The sequence below is a fragment of the Jaculus jaculus genome, chromosome 1, assembly GCF_020740685.1.
Source record: "Jaculus jaculus isolate mJacJac1 chromosome 1, mJacJac1.mat.Y.cur, whole genome shotgun sequence".
NCBI classification, from domain to species: domain Eukaryota; kingdom Metazoa; phylum Chordata; class Mammalia; order Rodentia; family Dipodidae; genus Jaculus; species Jaculus jaculus.
The window spans coordinates 280365403-280382217 of NC_059102.1; the positions used below are offsets into that span (position 1 = coordinate 280365403).

At 35.3% G+C, this 16815-nt stretch overlaps 1 protein-coding gene across 2 annotated transcripts in view; it reads right to left on the bottom strand.

Annotated features, from left to right (window-relative positions):
* Positions 1-16815, bottom strand: part of Nek7 (NIMA related kinase 7) — a 163383-nt gene that overhangs the window by 30147 nt on the left and 116421 nt on the right. For both annotated transcript variants that reach the window (XM_045138193.1, XM_045138188.1), the window contains exons 6-7: positions 9474-9582; positions 8688-8795 (exon numbers count right to left, since the gene is read on the bottom strand). In XM_045138193.1, coding sequence (XP_044994128.1) covers positions 8688-8795; positions 9474-9582 — 217 coding nt within the window. The remainder of the gene's footprint in view (positions 1-8687; positions 8796-9473; positions 9583-16815) is intronic.

Consider the following 16815-nt stretch of genomic DNA (forward strand, 5'->3'; position numbering starts at 1 on the left):
GTCAGTGGCTGATGTCCTGGCATGCCAATTCTTTCCCTGTCTGTCTCTGTCTCTCTCTGTCTCTCAGTCTCTGTCACTCTCTCTCTCTAATAAGTAAATAATAAGATATTAAAAAGTAAATTAAATTAAATGGCTCCCATAGCCTCAGATATTTTTGATTAGCTTCCTACTTAGTCTCCAGCAGGTGGAACTCTGCTGGGGGAGGTATGTCACTTTGGGTGGATCGTTATTCCAGCCCTGTTTGTCAAGTGCCTGAGTTCGGACTTCTCTTTCGCTGTTCTCTGCTATGGATGTATGATGAAGTGAGCTGGCTTGCTTTTTTTTTTTTTTTCCTATGAAGAATTATCCCATGAATATCTAAGCCTGAAATAAACCTTTTCCTCCTATAAACTGCATCTGGTCAATGTTTGTCCCAACCATGAGAGGGTAACTACAGCTGAGTGCTTGACCTGTAAGCATGGGGTCCTCACAGACCAAAGACCGCTGAGTTCAACTCCTCAGAACCCATTAAAAAGCTGGGTCTGGGTCTGGGGCTGGAGAGGTGGCTTAGCAATTAAGGTGTTTGCCTGCAAAGCCAAACAATCCCAGTTCGATTTTCTAGGACCCATGTTAGCCAGATGCACAAGGGGTGCACGCCTGGAGGTCGTTTTCAGTGGCTGGAGACACTGATGTGCCCATTCTCTCCCTCTCTCTCTCTGCCTCTTTCTCTCTCTAAAATAAATTACACACACACACACACATACACACACACATAGACACACACACACACACACACACACACACACACATATATATACACACATACACGCATACACACACTATATACATATATATAAGCTTGGCCTGGCTGCACACATAACTTCAGTCCACAGGGGGGTGGAGGGAACCAATGAGTTGCTGACCAACACCGTGTCCAGGTAGAAGGAGACTTGGTCTCAAGGAAATATGCAGGTAAGTGATAAAGGTAAGAGAAGGACACCTGACACACCCTCCTCTGACCTCCACATGCATGTGTATGGGACACACATCTGCACATATGCATGCATATACCATAAACACACACATACAGGTAAAAAAAAACTCATGGTACAAACAAGCACATGCATGTGCGAGCACGCACACACACACACACACACACACACACACACACACACACACACGGCCAGAATGAAGGACCTAGTTGCCTGGGCCACATGTGAGAATTATGCTACTCTATATCCACTCGTTCTAAATACACACTTGTCCTGGTGGCTGAGAGGTTAAATGTAGCATTGAAAATTACAGAAGAGCTTCTTCCAAAGCAATTTCTTAAGTCAAGAAAGAAATGAAGGTTAAAAATAAATCAGCAAAAACAGCCTGTGGTACTGACTGAACATATGCTGCCTCTATGGCTCATGCCACCTTGAACAATGAAGGGTACATGCCAAAGACAAACCCATAGAGAGGTGCTAGGGAAAGGTGTGGGAAAAAACAAGTATGTGACCTCAGGTAGCACCTGGCACCAAAAATGAAACTGTTTTAATGCATGGCTCAAGAACACTAATCTTCCCAATTGCAATCAGAGGCTGTGTCACACTTGGAAATAGTGTGGGGAGCATGAATCATTCACTCAGGAGACTCCAGTGTGAAGATTCTGATCTGTAGCTGGAATGGTGGGCGTGCACTTACTCTGCTGCAATGTAACTAAATCAAAGTCATGTGTCTCACTGTGAAAGGTAAATAAGAGTTCAACACAACAATAATACATTTCTTCCCAGGGGCTTTCATATATTTGTCTAGAACAAGGACAAGTATCAGAGCATTTTAGTTACATTTTATAATATTATTTCATTTTCAGGGTATAGAAAAACACTAGCAAATGTACATGCTAAAAAGAAAGCCTCCATCTTTCTATTATGAAAACAAGTAAACTGCTAATAAAAGTACTGCCAATCTAACTCTGTTCACCCAGTGTTCTCTTGCCACTGGTAATCAGGCAGTAAGCACTCCAATTATGTGCTAATACAGTTTGGGTATCAAAAGATTTTCCTGGATAGCAAAGAACTATCCCAATTACTTATATTTGCCTTTGGAATACATAATATTATTTAAGTGGTGAAACTATATGTCTGAGCATATTATTATTTATATGGCAAAATTTTATAATTTGCCCAGTTAAATTTTGCCCAAGTTGCTTTTTTCTCCTCTTCTATGCCACATGCCATGTTAGGGGATGCCTCTGAGAAACATGACTGTTAGTAAAGTGAGAAGCCTCCTATAGACTAAATAAACTCTTGGAAATACTTTTTAAAATATCAAAAGCCTGTCCAAAAAATCCTACTTTACTTCAATAATGAAATTTAAACCATTAAACCATTATTCCATTAATACGTTAACCTTGAAGAATTTCACCTAATCAAGTTTTAGGACAAAAAGCAACTGCCCCTCCCAGCTTTCTCAAATCTATTATAGTAGTGTGATAACAGCATTCGGCCTGTGATCTTTCTCCTGAGTGCTAATGTGTTTGTGTCACAACACATGGCAAAAGATGTTGCAGATGTAACACTATGGGTGCTAAAATAGGGAGATTATCCTATATGGTCAGTGAGAGAAGGACATGATAGAACCCAATGTAGGAGGGACTCCTTTGCCACTGCTTGGTGGCCTCAGTCATAGTTAGGAAACAGGGACCTTAATTTAATAGCAACCTACAGCCAAATTCAGCCAGGGACCTGAACAGAAAAGAAATAAATTCTCTCTGTAGCTTCCAAGACTCCTGTGGTTCTACAGAGATACCCCAAGGTTAGCTTGATGACAGCTACATTGGACCTCTAATCTATAAAACTGCAAATTAAGTTTTTGCTGCTCTGTCTCACTAAAGTGGTAATAATGTATAAGGGTAGCAGCCAAAAACACTAATATATTAGTGATCCATGCATCATATGGGAAAGAAGACACAATGCCCTTGCAAGAACCACACTAACTATTGAGAGCATACAGTCTAGGGCTCAAAAATATTTGATGTCTGAGAACCCAACACAATAATGTTTGCATGAAGGTTTCTTCCCCCAGTTTTCTTTGGGGTGTGTAGAAGAGCAAGGGAAGCAAATATTCTCAGAACAGGAATAATAACATGGAACATACTGTTTAAAAAAAATGAGTCTTTTGTAACTTATATGAACATTGCTTGGTCACTAACTGATGTGAATCTAGGTGATTATACCTATTTCAAAGGTTGAATTAGAGATAGAGAAAATGGTTAACCTATCACACAACATTTAGTATAGAAGTAGTACTTGAAACTTGACAAAAATAGTTTATTATACCTACTTAGATCGATCAAAATAAGATATGTATCACAGGGATAATAGTAAATATACTCATCCAGAAGTCACCAGGGATCATTAGGAACCCATGGATCATTCTGAAGTCAGAGATAATCACAGTGCTCAGAATCTCTATTTACAAAGATGATGATTTCCTAAGGCATATGACCCTTACTTCCTTCACTACCACTCATTCCATTAGGAGAGCTAATTACTCTTTGCTTATAGTAGCTAAAAATTTGTCACAAAAAATAAATAAGTAGAATACAAACAAAATTTTAAAAATAAAACTAAATGTGGTATATTTTATCTTAGGACCAACAACATAATCACATTCATTATTTCCAGTTTTCCTCTTCTGGACACAAGAGAGAACTACATTCCCCACCTCATTCAGATAGTCATTTCATGAGACTTGTTTTGGATTATGAAACTTGAATGGAAGTATTCTGTGTTAGGTTCATGAAGAAGGGCTTAATTAAGAGCCAGCACGTGGCCCTGCATGTTCTCGTCCCCTCATGAAGTCTCCAAATCAAAGGTTGATATGAAGACAACAGAAACTTGAATCTACTTGAAATGCCAAATCACTTTGCAGAAGGAAGACAGCTACCCCTAAGAGCAGCACAGGTCTGCAGCTGATTTTGGGTGCCCAGGTAGTGTATATTTCATTCTGTAACATAATATTACCTATTGAGTTCAACTAACTCTTTATGTGAAGGGGATTCCAGGGATGCAGTGGGAAAGGAGGGAAATAGGAACCACATGGCACAGAAAAGGAAATATGTATTAAAGTTGCCTAGACAATGACACAAATGTGTGAAAATAACATAATGAAGCTTATTACTTTATGCTAGCCTAAAAAGTCAAATAATGCTACAAACATATTCACTGCTATTGTTGTTGATCTTTTGTAGGCTAGATAATTCCTTTGGATCATTACTACAGACCATATAGTCATACCTGACTAGAGACTGAAACAGATACAAGGATTACATATTTTATTCTGCTGCTTGCTCAAATATTCCAAAGAGAAAATACCTGATTCTTAGCAAGCTGCCTCTGAAATGGAATATAATATTTGCTGTAAGAGGGCCTCATAGCATATCAAGAGAAAAATGAACCGAAAGTATACTTTGTCTCTTATGAAATGGCAACAATTACAACTTGACCATTGTGTTCCAGTTTTTCACATTGTGGTAAATTCTAGTTTTCAGTTTGGCAAACTCAGTTCTTTAAAAATACTAGCTAAAGCTGCAGGTCTGCAGAATGTTAGGATGGTTATGAAGGCAAACTTCAATGCCCTGCAGCCCTATTTTCTTGTTTTGTTTTTTAAATTTTTTCCCCTATATCTTGAAGCAGCAGACATAGTAAAGTACAGCAGAGAGCAGACTACACTTTCATTCAGAGTCCTGAGCACAGTAACTAAACAGTATTTCAAACTGCATACAAGTCAGAAAACAGTGAGATAAAAATGCCACCGAGCACTGATAGGACAGAAAACCACACGTGTGACTGACTGTAAGTTCATACAAGGAAACGACAGAACTACCTCTATGCTTAACAAAGGTGCTTAGACCATTTTCTGAGTGAGTCAATTCAGACATTTGGACAGACTAAGTAAATGGCACATGAAGAACTCCTCTTTCTTTACCTTCACCATGGGGCAGTTTAACAAGAGGCATCATTCGTAATGTACATCAGTTTTCAGAAACACTTTTAAAATCCTACCAGTACTTGATTAGAGATTGATGGGAAACTGATAGCAAACAAAAGATGGTTACTAGCCATACTGTATTTTTGTAAATTTAGAGACTGAGTTCTACAAAAGTGAACACAGAAGTGAGCATCCACTCCAGATTGTCATCTTGTTGCTCATACCCAGAGCAAAACCCAAGAGAACACGTGGTATGCACTTAGTGAAGGAGGAAAGATGAATCAAGAGAGGAAAGTTGGAAAACACTGTACTCTAGAAGACCTGCATTTCAGGCCAAGGACTGTGAAGACAGTTGTCAAGCAACAACAACTAGTTCACCAATAATTGGGTGAAAGTAACATAACTGAATGTCTTGGAGGAAAACAAGTCCAGTGAAAATATTCAGGATGATAAAAGGAGAGTATCAAAACAAAAAGGGCTTTTTCCATAATCCTGAAGGATTCCAGATTTAGGAAGTGACATGGCAGTAGAAAGGGTATAGGACAATGCCTGTGGTGGGAGTAGACAAGGACATTACAACAAAGAAAGTAAAGGCTCCAGGGCATTTGCTGTGCTTTTTACTTTAAAGAACTGTTCATGGTTTATACATCCCACATCATCAAGTTCAGTGCTTGTCATTTTAAACCCTGCATTCATAGAATTACTAATATCCTACACTTCTATGTTGTCAGACTTTGAATTGGTTCTGAAAACTGACTGGGAATGTGGCTATCTCTACAACTTTATTTGCCAAACAAGGTGTGGCAGAACTGCAGACTTCAATACATGCTGGTTTGTTATAGACTCAAATAATACAAATAAGAGAGGTAAACTGATGATAAATGAAAATTCAAAGACTCTTAAACACTAAAAAATACAAAATATTCTGGAAGTACTATTGCTATTAATGAATGAAAGTTAGAAGAGTTCCTTTATTTGATTTCTGAACAAACATATATTTTGACAATGAACTAATTATATAAATACATAAAGATTTTTCCCCTGAAACCATACATCTTTGCATTTTTAAGTTATATTCCTAGAGACATCATTTTTACAAAGATAATTACAATTTGATTCCAAGACGGACTTTAAAGTAAAACCTACTCATATTTTTCTTTATGAAATATACAGATAAAATTTTTTGTAGTTTTGCTAAAATTTAGAGATGTTGTATAGATAAATCATGCCACACAGACTTTACCCTCAGTAGTATCATAAAATAAACATATAGCCTTATCATATTTTCTGGAAGCAAAATAAATTTGTTAAGATGGCCATATTTTCAACTACTTTTAATAAAAACTATTAGGGCTAAACAAATCTGCTTGTTTTAGAAATAAAAAATATACAACAATAGTCTAAGAGATGATTACTGCTCTAAAGTGAAAACTAGGGCCACCTTCCCTCCGACAACAAAAGTCTGTCAGAATTTCTACTCTTGCTATTGTACATAGATGCTTTATAGCAGAGATAACTGCTTTTACTCTGAAGGGGTTTTTTAAATATATTTTAATATATTTTATTTTTTGTAACTCCAAATAACATTTGTCAGCTAGTGGTCAAACTTTATTTCTGGTGTTCAATGTCCTTTGCTCAGGAAACTTGACTATCACACCATTAAAATCTTTACTTTGAGGTTGGAGAGATGGCTTAGTGGTTAAGGCACTTGCCTGCAAAACCACAGGACCCAAGTTTGATTCCCCGGGACCCATAATTAGCCTGATACAGGCATATGTGGGTGAAGTTCATTTGCAGGGCTGGAGGCCCTAAGTGAGCCCATTCTCTCTCTTTCTCTTCTTTCCCTCTCTCTATTTATGTTTCTTGCTCTCATACACACAAATAAATAAATAATATTTTTAAAAATGTTTACTTTGTAGAGAGAAACAAGGATTTAAAAAAAATTCTCATATTTTACAAAGTTTCTCCTCATAATAAGGAAAGCAAAAAAATGAAAGAAATCATTTCATTAAGGATTCACCCATCAAAGCAACAGTGTAGTTTCTTCTTCCTCGCTGTCTACACTTTATGCATCTTCAAATGTACACTGATTACAGCATTGCTGTGTGTTACATACATATATCACCATAACTGAGCTCATTTGAATAAAACTTGGTACTACAAATCCTAATTTATTATTCAAGCCATGACATTTTATTTCATTTTTCATATCACATAATTTGGGCCAGCACATCACCTAAGCTTGGAACTTGTAGACCTTGTTTAGAACTTTTGCAAAAGGCAGACCAGGCAGACTAACAAAGCCCATTTCCATAATTGTGACGATATGAGTTTCATATGATGTACTCTGTCTTTAGGTTTTTACAACTCCAGAATGTGTAACATTAACAACAGACAAAATGGTACTTAAACAACATACATGTGTGTGGACAGGCATGTGCAACTGTAGCTCTGTGTATGTTAAATCATAACCTAGCATTTCTAAGTGAATTAATGACAAAATGTTGCTAAGCCCTTTAATCAGGTGAATAACAAAGTAACAATATGTTACCAGTGATAACTGATGACAGCTCAGAAGTCCCAAATAAAACCTTATTAAAGTGTCAAACAAGTTTATTCATTTCTTATGGAATTTCATTTCAAAATTTTGTTTATAAATTGTTATATAAAGGTAAAGTAAAATGGGAAAATATTAGCATCAATGTAAAACTATTTTCTCCAAACTTGACAGTACTGATATTCTGTGAAAGCCACCAGATGAAGATTAATACTGTCCTAAAAGGAGTAGGGTGAAATGACAGGTTTAAGACCATGCAGAACCTTAAAACAAGGCCAGAAAACTTAATTTGGATGCTCATTTAAATATTTTCTAAATTAATATAATTCATTTATTCCTTAACATCCCATTCAAAAGCTCTGTTTCACATTTAAATGTAATATTAAAAAGTGACTGTTACTGAAATTATGACACCAAAGACGCACACAATTAACTTAAAGCCAACTAATTTTTTGCCCCAATTCTTAATTCGTCAGCATTTCATTTGTCGTGTGTGTGTGTGTGTGTGTGTGTGTGTGTGTGTGTGTGTATGTATATATGTGTCAATATAAAAATATATTTCTTCCTAGGAATTTCTGCTTTTTCTGAACTAGACAAATTTCTTTCCACTGATAATAAGATGTTGTTACAGTTCCATTTTAGGTAGAAAAGACTTGAATGTACTGTACTTTAGAGTAAATAAACTTCAGGTATTTCTTCTCTATAATTTGAGCTCTTTTCCTCATTTGTTATATATTATCTTTAACTTTTTCCTCTACAGTAATTAAAATTATATGCCATTTTGATAAATTAAAAATTTCAAATTACTACCTATAACATTTTTAAATGTTAGGTGAATTCCCACCTCTTCATCAAATTATCTTACTACTATTACATAGAAAATAAAAAGGATATTCCATTGCAATAGAAAAAGGAAAAAAAGGATTTACCAGACTCTTAAAAAAAAAAAAAACCTCAGTGCTGCTTGAGGTCAATCAAAAAGAAGTAATCAACAATCATGTAAAACGAAACATACCTCATAGAGAAATGTAGGTATGGGGACCTTAAATATCTAGAAGAATTCTATAAAAAAGAAAGTAACAAATGGTGTGTAACTTCCATATGTCTATTTTTAAACCATGTCCAACACAAACAGGAAGGTAAGCCACAGGCAGGATCTCGTGTCTCTCACCTAGAGAATGTGCAGCTGTAGTTTTTGAGCTGAAAAACCGACCAAGACCAAGATCTCCAAGTTTAACCACTCCAGCGGCTGTAATGAACACATTAGCTGGTTTTATATCTGTGAATAAATGAACAGATCAGACAGATGATGATATAATTTTAATTTTAGTAATTGTGAAGAAATATAGAATTTCTTCCCCTGGAATAATTCAAAGATATGTTAAATATGAAAATATAAAATATGAGCCATATCTTGGTTTTAAATGTATATTTTCCATGATTTCAAATTTTCCAGTCTTCCAGTAGAGAATTATCAATGAAACATAATCATTTCCATTTCAGTACTTCTTCTTTTCCAAAAAGTTTTATGAAATTCAAAGGAAAAAAACCCTGTACTCAATTTTATGACCATCTTTAATAATATATATCACTAAAGACTAGTTTATTGGGATATTTATATCAGTTATAAGATCATGATTTAGTGAAATTGTACATTTAATTAAATGGCTTTAGAAATCTTAATTACATAAATAAATTGATTTGAAATTGTTATATCCCTAAATCAATGGATAAATTACTTAATGACATAACCTTACATTTTCTGTCCAACAACTTGACTGGTAATCAAGAGCTCAGCTAATGCTGAAGACTAACAATAAATATAAGTGATCATTATGCAATAAATTACACAAGAAAGGGTGAGACAATATAATGAACAGAAGACATTTATCATCAATTGCTTAATAATTTCTATTATTTAGGATGATACTGAAAATCCACAGTGATTTCACGTCACCTCTATGCATGACTCTCCGAGAGTGCATGTGCTCCAATGCACTGCACAGCTGAACGAAGTACTTCCAGACAGTTCTTTCAGGAATCAGCCTCTTCTGTTTCTTAAAATGCTATTAAAAATTAAAAAATAATGACCATGAGAATAAAGCTAGATTCTGGCATGCATAAAATCTGTAAGTTAGACAATCACCTATATCAACCAAAAAAGCATAGGATTTTCCGTAATAAAATGACTCAAGAGATTTCTACCTCACAAAACAGCTTAAGTTACTTTCTAGTTTATTCATGGTTAATATAAACTTGTGATGCTACAGCTCTGTAATGTTTAACTACTTACAAAAAAATAACAGCTGCATAAGATAATTTTTCTCAAGAAGTCACCACATTTCATTTTAAGAAAAGTACGGGGGGGGGGGGCGGAATCCAGAAGCCTTAAGGTCATTATACTCATAAAAATGTGATTTTTATGGTAGAAGGTTTCACTACAGAATGGATTTTAAATATTGAACTACTCTGGTGATGTGAATTAACACTACTTGTTTAAAAATAAATAAAAATGATTTTGTAAAACAAAATCTTCATGAGTATTTCTACTACTAGTATAAAGCAAACCTGTGCACTGCTTTGAATGAATGAAACTGAACTCCACAGAAACGGAATGTTCCAGGAGAGCTGGGGCAAGAGGCTGAAAGCACTGAGGAACTGCAAAGGAGAGTGGCCATGCTATTTCTAAATGAAGCTACTAAATTAATTGTTGCACCACAGTTTTGCTCATTTTTCTGTATGTAATTTGTTAGAAGCAGTACATTTTCAAGAACATAGTTCCTAGCTTCATCAGATGTTCTTTATATACAAATGTCAAAAAATATAATTGGAAGAAATAATCCATTTAAATGGTTTTGTCAGACAATCTTATCTATTTAGTAAGAAATGTTAAATTTTAAGTATATCTTTAATGTTTTTTAATAGGGAAACTTGACATTTTGAGAAGTTCATCTAAATTTTTATTTATTTTTTTGTTACTGAATGCAAAGAAACCTTACTTAAGAAAACTCAAAGCTAGCACTTACGGTTGAGACCTGTGGCCATGAGAGGTCAGGCAAAAAGGCAAGCCAGAACAAGGAAGTATGCTGATCTCTCTTCTTACTTAACACAAGAGTGTATCTACTACGTCATATACACCTTTTTGCAATTTCAGTAACAAATCAGTAACCTTATATTCTATAAACCAAAAAAAATTAAATGCCCTGATATTTAAAAATTACATCAGGGTATTAGTAAAATCTTGAAAATCTAGCTTATCATGTTTTAATTTATTTTTTTTTCCCACAGCAGACTGTGTCAACATCAGTTATCTGTCATTCAGAGACAATGCTGAAATTTCAGTTCTTTACACATAATTTTCCTTCAGACTTGGAATGCGTCCAAATAATGCCTGTGTATGTGTCTTCCCCAGTGCCAGATTAGCATATCAGAGGACTGTTTGATGTCAACAGAAAGATGGGGACCAGGTTTCTTTTCACTCAGAAATAAATATACCATATCATATAAGTATCAGACCATGAAAGAAAAATTTAATGTTTTAATACAGACTATATAAATTATCACATGTATAATGAACTTAGCAGTTTATGTTGCAAGTTTCATTATTAAAAACCAAACATAAAAGACACAATGAAAATAAATGTCATCCAAACACACATTATGACATTATGACATTATGAAAGATGCTATCAGACCAATATGACCTATTTTTATGTTTTTATCCTCTTCTTTGTCTCTTATAACAAATTTAAAATGATGAATAAATGAGTCAATAAAATGCTATTTAGGCAGAATAACCTGGCAAGAGTTAAGGATCCAGATTACTAGCAGGACACTGAAGACCATGAGGTTGATTTTATCATAAAATAAATTAAAGCCAATTTGATTATGTTGCCAGTATTTATTTTATTAGTATAAATATATGTGGTCTGTCAAACATTCTTTGAAGTATACATTGTTGTTTTCAGAGAAAAATCAGCAGTTACAATGTTAAAAGCCTGTCTGTTCTGATGGGGGCACTGTTGGTTATCTCTTAAGAGGATGAACAGACAAGCAATGAAAAACAATTATTTTCAATATTGGTGAGGTTTACATCCACACTACAAAGAAGAAACTTCAATGTTTAAGAATTTAAAACACCCCAGTCTCTTAAAGTATAACACATCAGTTTCAAAATTTAGTTACCTAACAAAAAAGCATGATGGCTCAAAAACCCTATTTTCTCTAAACAAAACATCCCTACCAAATATTGAGTTCTGTATTAGAAAAAGAAAACTAATGTAAAAATGTAAAAATTAAATTTAGGCACACATAAACAATAAATAATACAACCAAAAATATTTACATTAAAGATTATGTGTCATGGCACTTTTATCATGCTTATGTTATTTTAAAAAATGCCTATTTTAGAATTAAAAAGAATTATCTAAAATTTTGTGAACAAACAGAAATTAGCATGCAGGCTTAGTGGATCATGAGCACTGATTTTTGTTTAGTTGTTTTGTTTCTTTTTCTTTAGGTAGGCTAGCCTTGAAATATATTTTTTAAAAGTAGTTTCTATCACCACAATCATCATTCAAATAAACACTACGTATTATTCAAATAGAAAAACCAGATATAGCAAAAAGTCAATCTGTTCATAAACTTGTTTATAAAATGAGATTACATTATTTTCTCATGTGAAAAAAAGATTACTAAGATTTTACTTAGGTAAAATTAAGCACACCAGGTAAAGTGATTATTAATATGAAAGAGGTCAGCTGAAGCAAGCTACTCCATTTAAAGATTTATTTTTATTTTTTATTCATTTTTATTTATTTATTTGAGAGTGACAGAGAGAGAAAGAGCAGATGGAGAGAGAGAATGGGTGCACCAGGGCTTGCTGCCACTGCAAATGAACTCCAGATGCATGCGCCCCCTTGTGCATCTGGCTAATGTGGGTCCTGGGGAATCGAGCCTCGAACCGGGGTCCTTAGGCTTCACAGGCAAGCGCTTAACCACTAAGCCATCTCTCCAGCCCCATTTAAAGATTTAAAAAGAAAATATACTTCAATCATCATATCTTTGCTTCTACAAAATGCCAAGACCAAGTCCATTCATATAATAAGCACTGAATATATAAATTCTACTTTTTGGACTCAAGCACCTTGGCTATGCATTCTAGACACTACAACTCCAGGTAGAACACACTGCTTACTTCTAAGTTGTGCAATCCTAGCATTCTTCCTCAAGAAACTCTTCAAGAGCTTCAGCGACATCACCAGAAGAGATCCATCCACAGAGAAAGACAGAAAGTGAAATGGCTTGTAAAAAATATTAATATGAAGAGCACATAAAAATATGTAAGCCTACAGTTAGGTATGTTAATCTTAAGATGAAAATTCCAGGCAAAACATCTAGAACTCTCAGAGGCAGCTGCACAGCAACACAACCTGCTCAGATACACAGGTCCTGCACTTGCCACTTGGCTTAATGACCTCTTAGTGTTACCTCAAAGACTTTTCATTTTTTTGACAAAGGGACCCACCATTATATAACTGCTCCTGGGACCTATACAAGGCATCCTTTAGAAATGCACTGCTGTGGTTACACAATAAATAACAAAAACAGCAAATATGATCCTGGGGTGCAAGGCACTTTTGATGAGGATTAGAAAAAATGATAATTAACTGATAGAAAATAATGAAGTTATAGGAGAACTGTAATTACAGGCACCAGCTGTTCTCCATCTCGTCCAACTACTTAACAAAAGGAAGTGAGTCATGCTAAATATCAGGAAATATTTTCTGCTTTGGGAGCATTGTTAAATGTTTAAATGTGCTGCTAACACAACCAATTCCATCTTTTAACTACAGAACTAAGTAGAAGGTTTGATAGTAAGCAAGTGGTTGTGCAATCTTGGAAAAGTCACTCAACCACCTTGGGTTGGGTTCTTTGTGACATAAAACAGAGTTTGGGTATGATTTTGGAAGTCCCTGCCACCTCCAAGTATGACCTATACTTCAAAACTCTTAGGTATGAATAAAACATAAATAATAACTGTCTGGCACATTGAAAGTAAGTGTATATTAGTCTGTGGTACCCTATATAGTACTTAGAAGTCCGAGATTCCACCCAATTCACACAGTACTACACATGGTCTTCAAGTAAGGCAGACAAGTCTTTCTTATAAACTTGAAATTAGGTCAAACATTTACATCAACAGCAATATGATGTTCCCAAGCACTTTTGTAACTACAAAACATACTCTGTTATAACATTAGACTCTGAAGTTATTTCAAATACCTTAATGCACACAGACTGGCAATCAAAAAGATAGGCTGCTTCTGAAAATGTGAGTGTCCTAAGTGTGTTTTTATTATAAATTCATCTTTCTGCAGAAATAAGTTTTCTTCTAAAGAAAGAATGACGTACTCACAAAGCTCCACAAATATTTGCTATCTATAATTTGGAGAAAATTTTACATGGAAAACATATTTCAACTAGAGTTTTGGTATGTAATACTACTATGTTGTGTGTGAGTACTTTCATTGTTTATAGTCTAGATAAAGCTGACATCTTAAATTGCCTTAGAAGATGTGATGATGTGGGCTTGGAAGCCACTCGGTCACTGAATAACCATCAATGGCATCTCATTTTACCCTCTTGGATAAACTCTTTCTCATTCAAGCTCTACTTTTGTCTTTTACCAACTTGTTGCAAAACCTCTTAAAACTACTCAGCTCTCTAGATTATAAATTTTAAAGATATAAGTATAAAAAGTTAATTCCTCAAAGTCAAAATTGTTTAGGTTACTAATGGAAACCAAAAATGTATTTCTCAGGACTAAAAATGTGAAATACTAATTACTTATTCTAATTAAACAAGCTATGATCAACAAAATAAAAAGCCTTCGATTATGTAGCAAATAAGAAAAATAAACTGCTATAAAGATATAACATACATAGTATTCTTTCCCCAGAAAATTGCATTCTAAGCACTGATAAATTAATACCAAGGAAACTTGTTCAAAAGGAGGTCACAAGCTGGAAAGATGGCTTAACGGTTAAGGCATTTGCCTGCAAAGTCTAAGGACCCAGGCTCAATTCCCTAGTACCCATGAAAGCCAGATGCACAAAGGTGGCGCATACATCTGGAGTTTGTTTGCAGTGGCTGAAAGCCCTGGTGTACCCATTCTCTCTCTTTCTCTCAAATAAAAAAAATTTTTTAAGAGATCAGAAAAATTCTTACTGTAATGGTCTTTGTATTATTGCAAGCATGTGACTAGCTCTTAGGAGAGGGTACCAGTACTAACGCAAAAGAGAGATGTTTCCAAACACTCTAATATTTTCTGCCATGTACCAGAATGCTGTGAATAAGGGGAGATTTAAGCCAGGCAGAACCTGGAGCAGTGGAGATAGATGACACAGAGGTTAAAAGTGTTTGCTTGCAACAAGAAGCACAGCCAGGTGAACTGGAAAGCTCACAGGCCAGTTAGACTGACACACATGCAGCAGCAGCAATGTGAGAGACCCTGTCTCAAGCAAGGAAGAAGAGACAAATCCCCTCAGGGTGTCCTCAGACCTGCAAACATATGCTATGGTGTGGACATGGCACACAATGATACACACATACTAAAATGCAGAAGCTGGGGATGGTGGTGGGAAATGCTTATAACCCAAGGATTTTAGAGATGGAGTTGGGAAGATCAGGATTTTAAGGTCATCCTTGGCTACGCAGGAACTTTAAGGCCACCTTCAGCTACAGAGACATTGAGTTAATTAATTTTAAGAGGTGTGAAAGACAGCTTGGTCTGTAAAGGGCTTTGTTTGCAACCATGAGGATTTCAGTTCAAACCCAGGCCTTTTTAAAGAAAAATAAATAAATAACAAAAAAAAAACATGAACTGACAAGATTGCTTAGTGGTTAAAGCTCTTGCTTGTGAAGCCTAAAGACCTAGGTTTGATTCTCCAGGTCCCACATAATCCAGATACACATTGTGGCACAAGCATATGGAGTTCCTTTGCAGTGGCTAGAGGCCCTGACATATTCATTCTCTCTCTCCCTCTCTAATAAATAAGTTAAAAAAAATTTTTTTTAAAAATCTGGTGACACATGCTTGCAATCTTAGGGGAGGGAAAGACAGCTGGATCCCTGGAGCTTCTTGGCCAGCCAGTCTAAATATAGCAAACTAACTTCTTTTGAATACACACACATGTACATTTATTATGCATAGGAACCTATCTTTATAGGAAGTATCACTAATCTCAACCTTCAGAGCAGAATAACTTTAAAACCAACATAAGACAGATGAAAGTCATACACAAGACTCAATGGAAAACAAGATTGTGCTTGGCACTATACACTGAGCAACAGACTGAAACGGAAGTGTAATATTCTGGTAAAAAAAAAACAAATCAAGACAGATGTACCACTGGGGTACTGCTCTAAGGATCAAAGGTCAAGAGTGTAAGACATTTCAAAGTGTTTTAGTTCTTTAAATTTGGATAAAAAATGCATATTCAATGCAAAAGAAACAAATTAACCAAAAAGGTACACAAGTTTCATATGTTTTAATATATAAAAAAACAATTATCTCAAAATACAGTTGATATTCTAGTTAATTTATCAAGGTATATGTTATTTTAGGATATTTTAGGATATATCTATCTCACTCCCCAAATTCCCAAGTCCTGGTGCATAACTTCATTCCCTAGAGGTTGGGTTGAGCATGAGACTGTTATAAAATATCCCCAATCCAGGTGTCATGGTTCATGCCTGTGATCTCCACTTGGGAAGACAGTCAGGATACTGAGTTCAAGATCAGCTTGGGCCTCATAGTGAGATGCTGTCTCAAAAAAAAAAGGGAGGGAGGGAGAAAGGGAAGGAAGTAAGGAAGGAGAAAGAGAGAGAGGGAGGGAGCAAGAAGGGAAATATCCCCAAATTATATTGTATCCCATGGCAGAAAAGAGTGTTCAAATGTAAAGTTTCCTAATCACACTGAGGTAATCAACAGGCAGGCAGTGGCAGAAGCATCTACTGAGTGTGGACCCCGGCTGATAGCAGTGACTCAAGAAACTAAATTCTCCTCACAAACAGTGAGCACAGAAAACCTGAAATTAAGTGTGTTTTCAGCTAACATTCCAACCTTAATTTCGTAAGATTTTGAACAGATAACCTACTAATCAGTTCCTAAGCTCTACCACAGAAATCACAAGTTAGTAAATACCTGTTTTAACTTACTAAATTTGTGGTGATTTTCTATGTAGCAAGTACAACAACAATAACAAAAAGAAACTATCAGTAAAGTGTATTTCTAA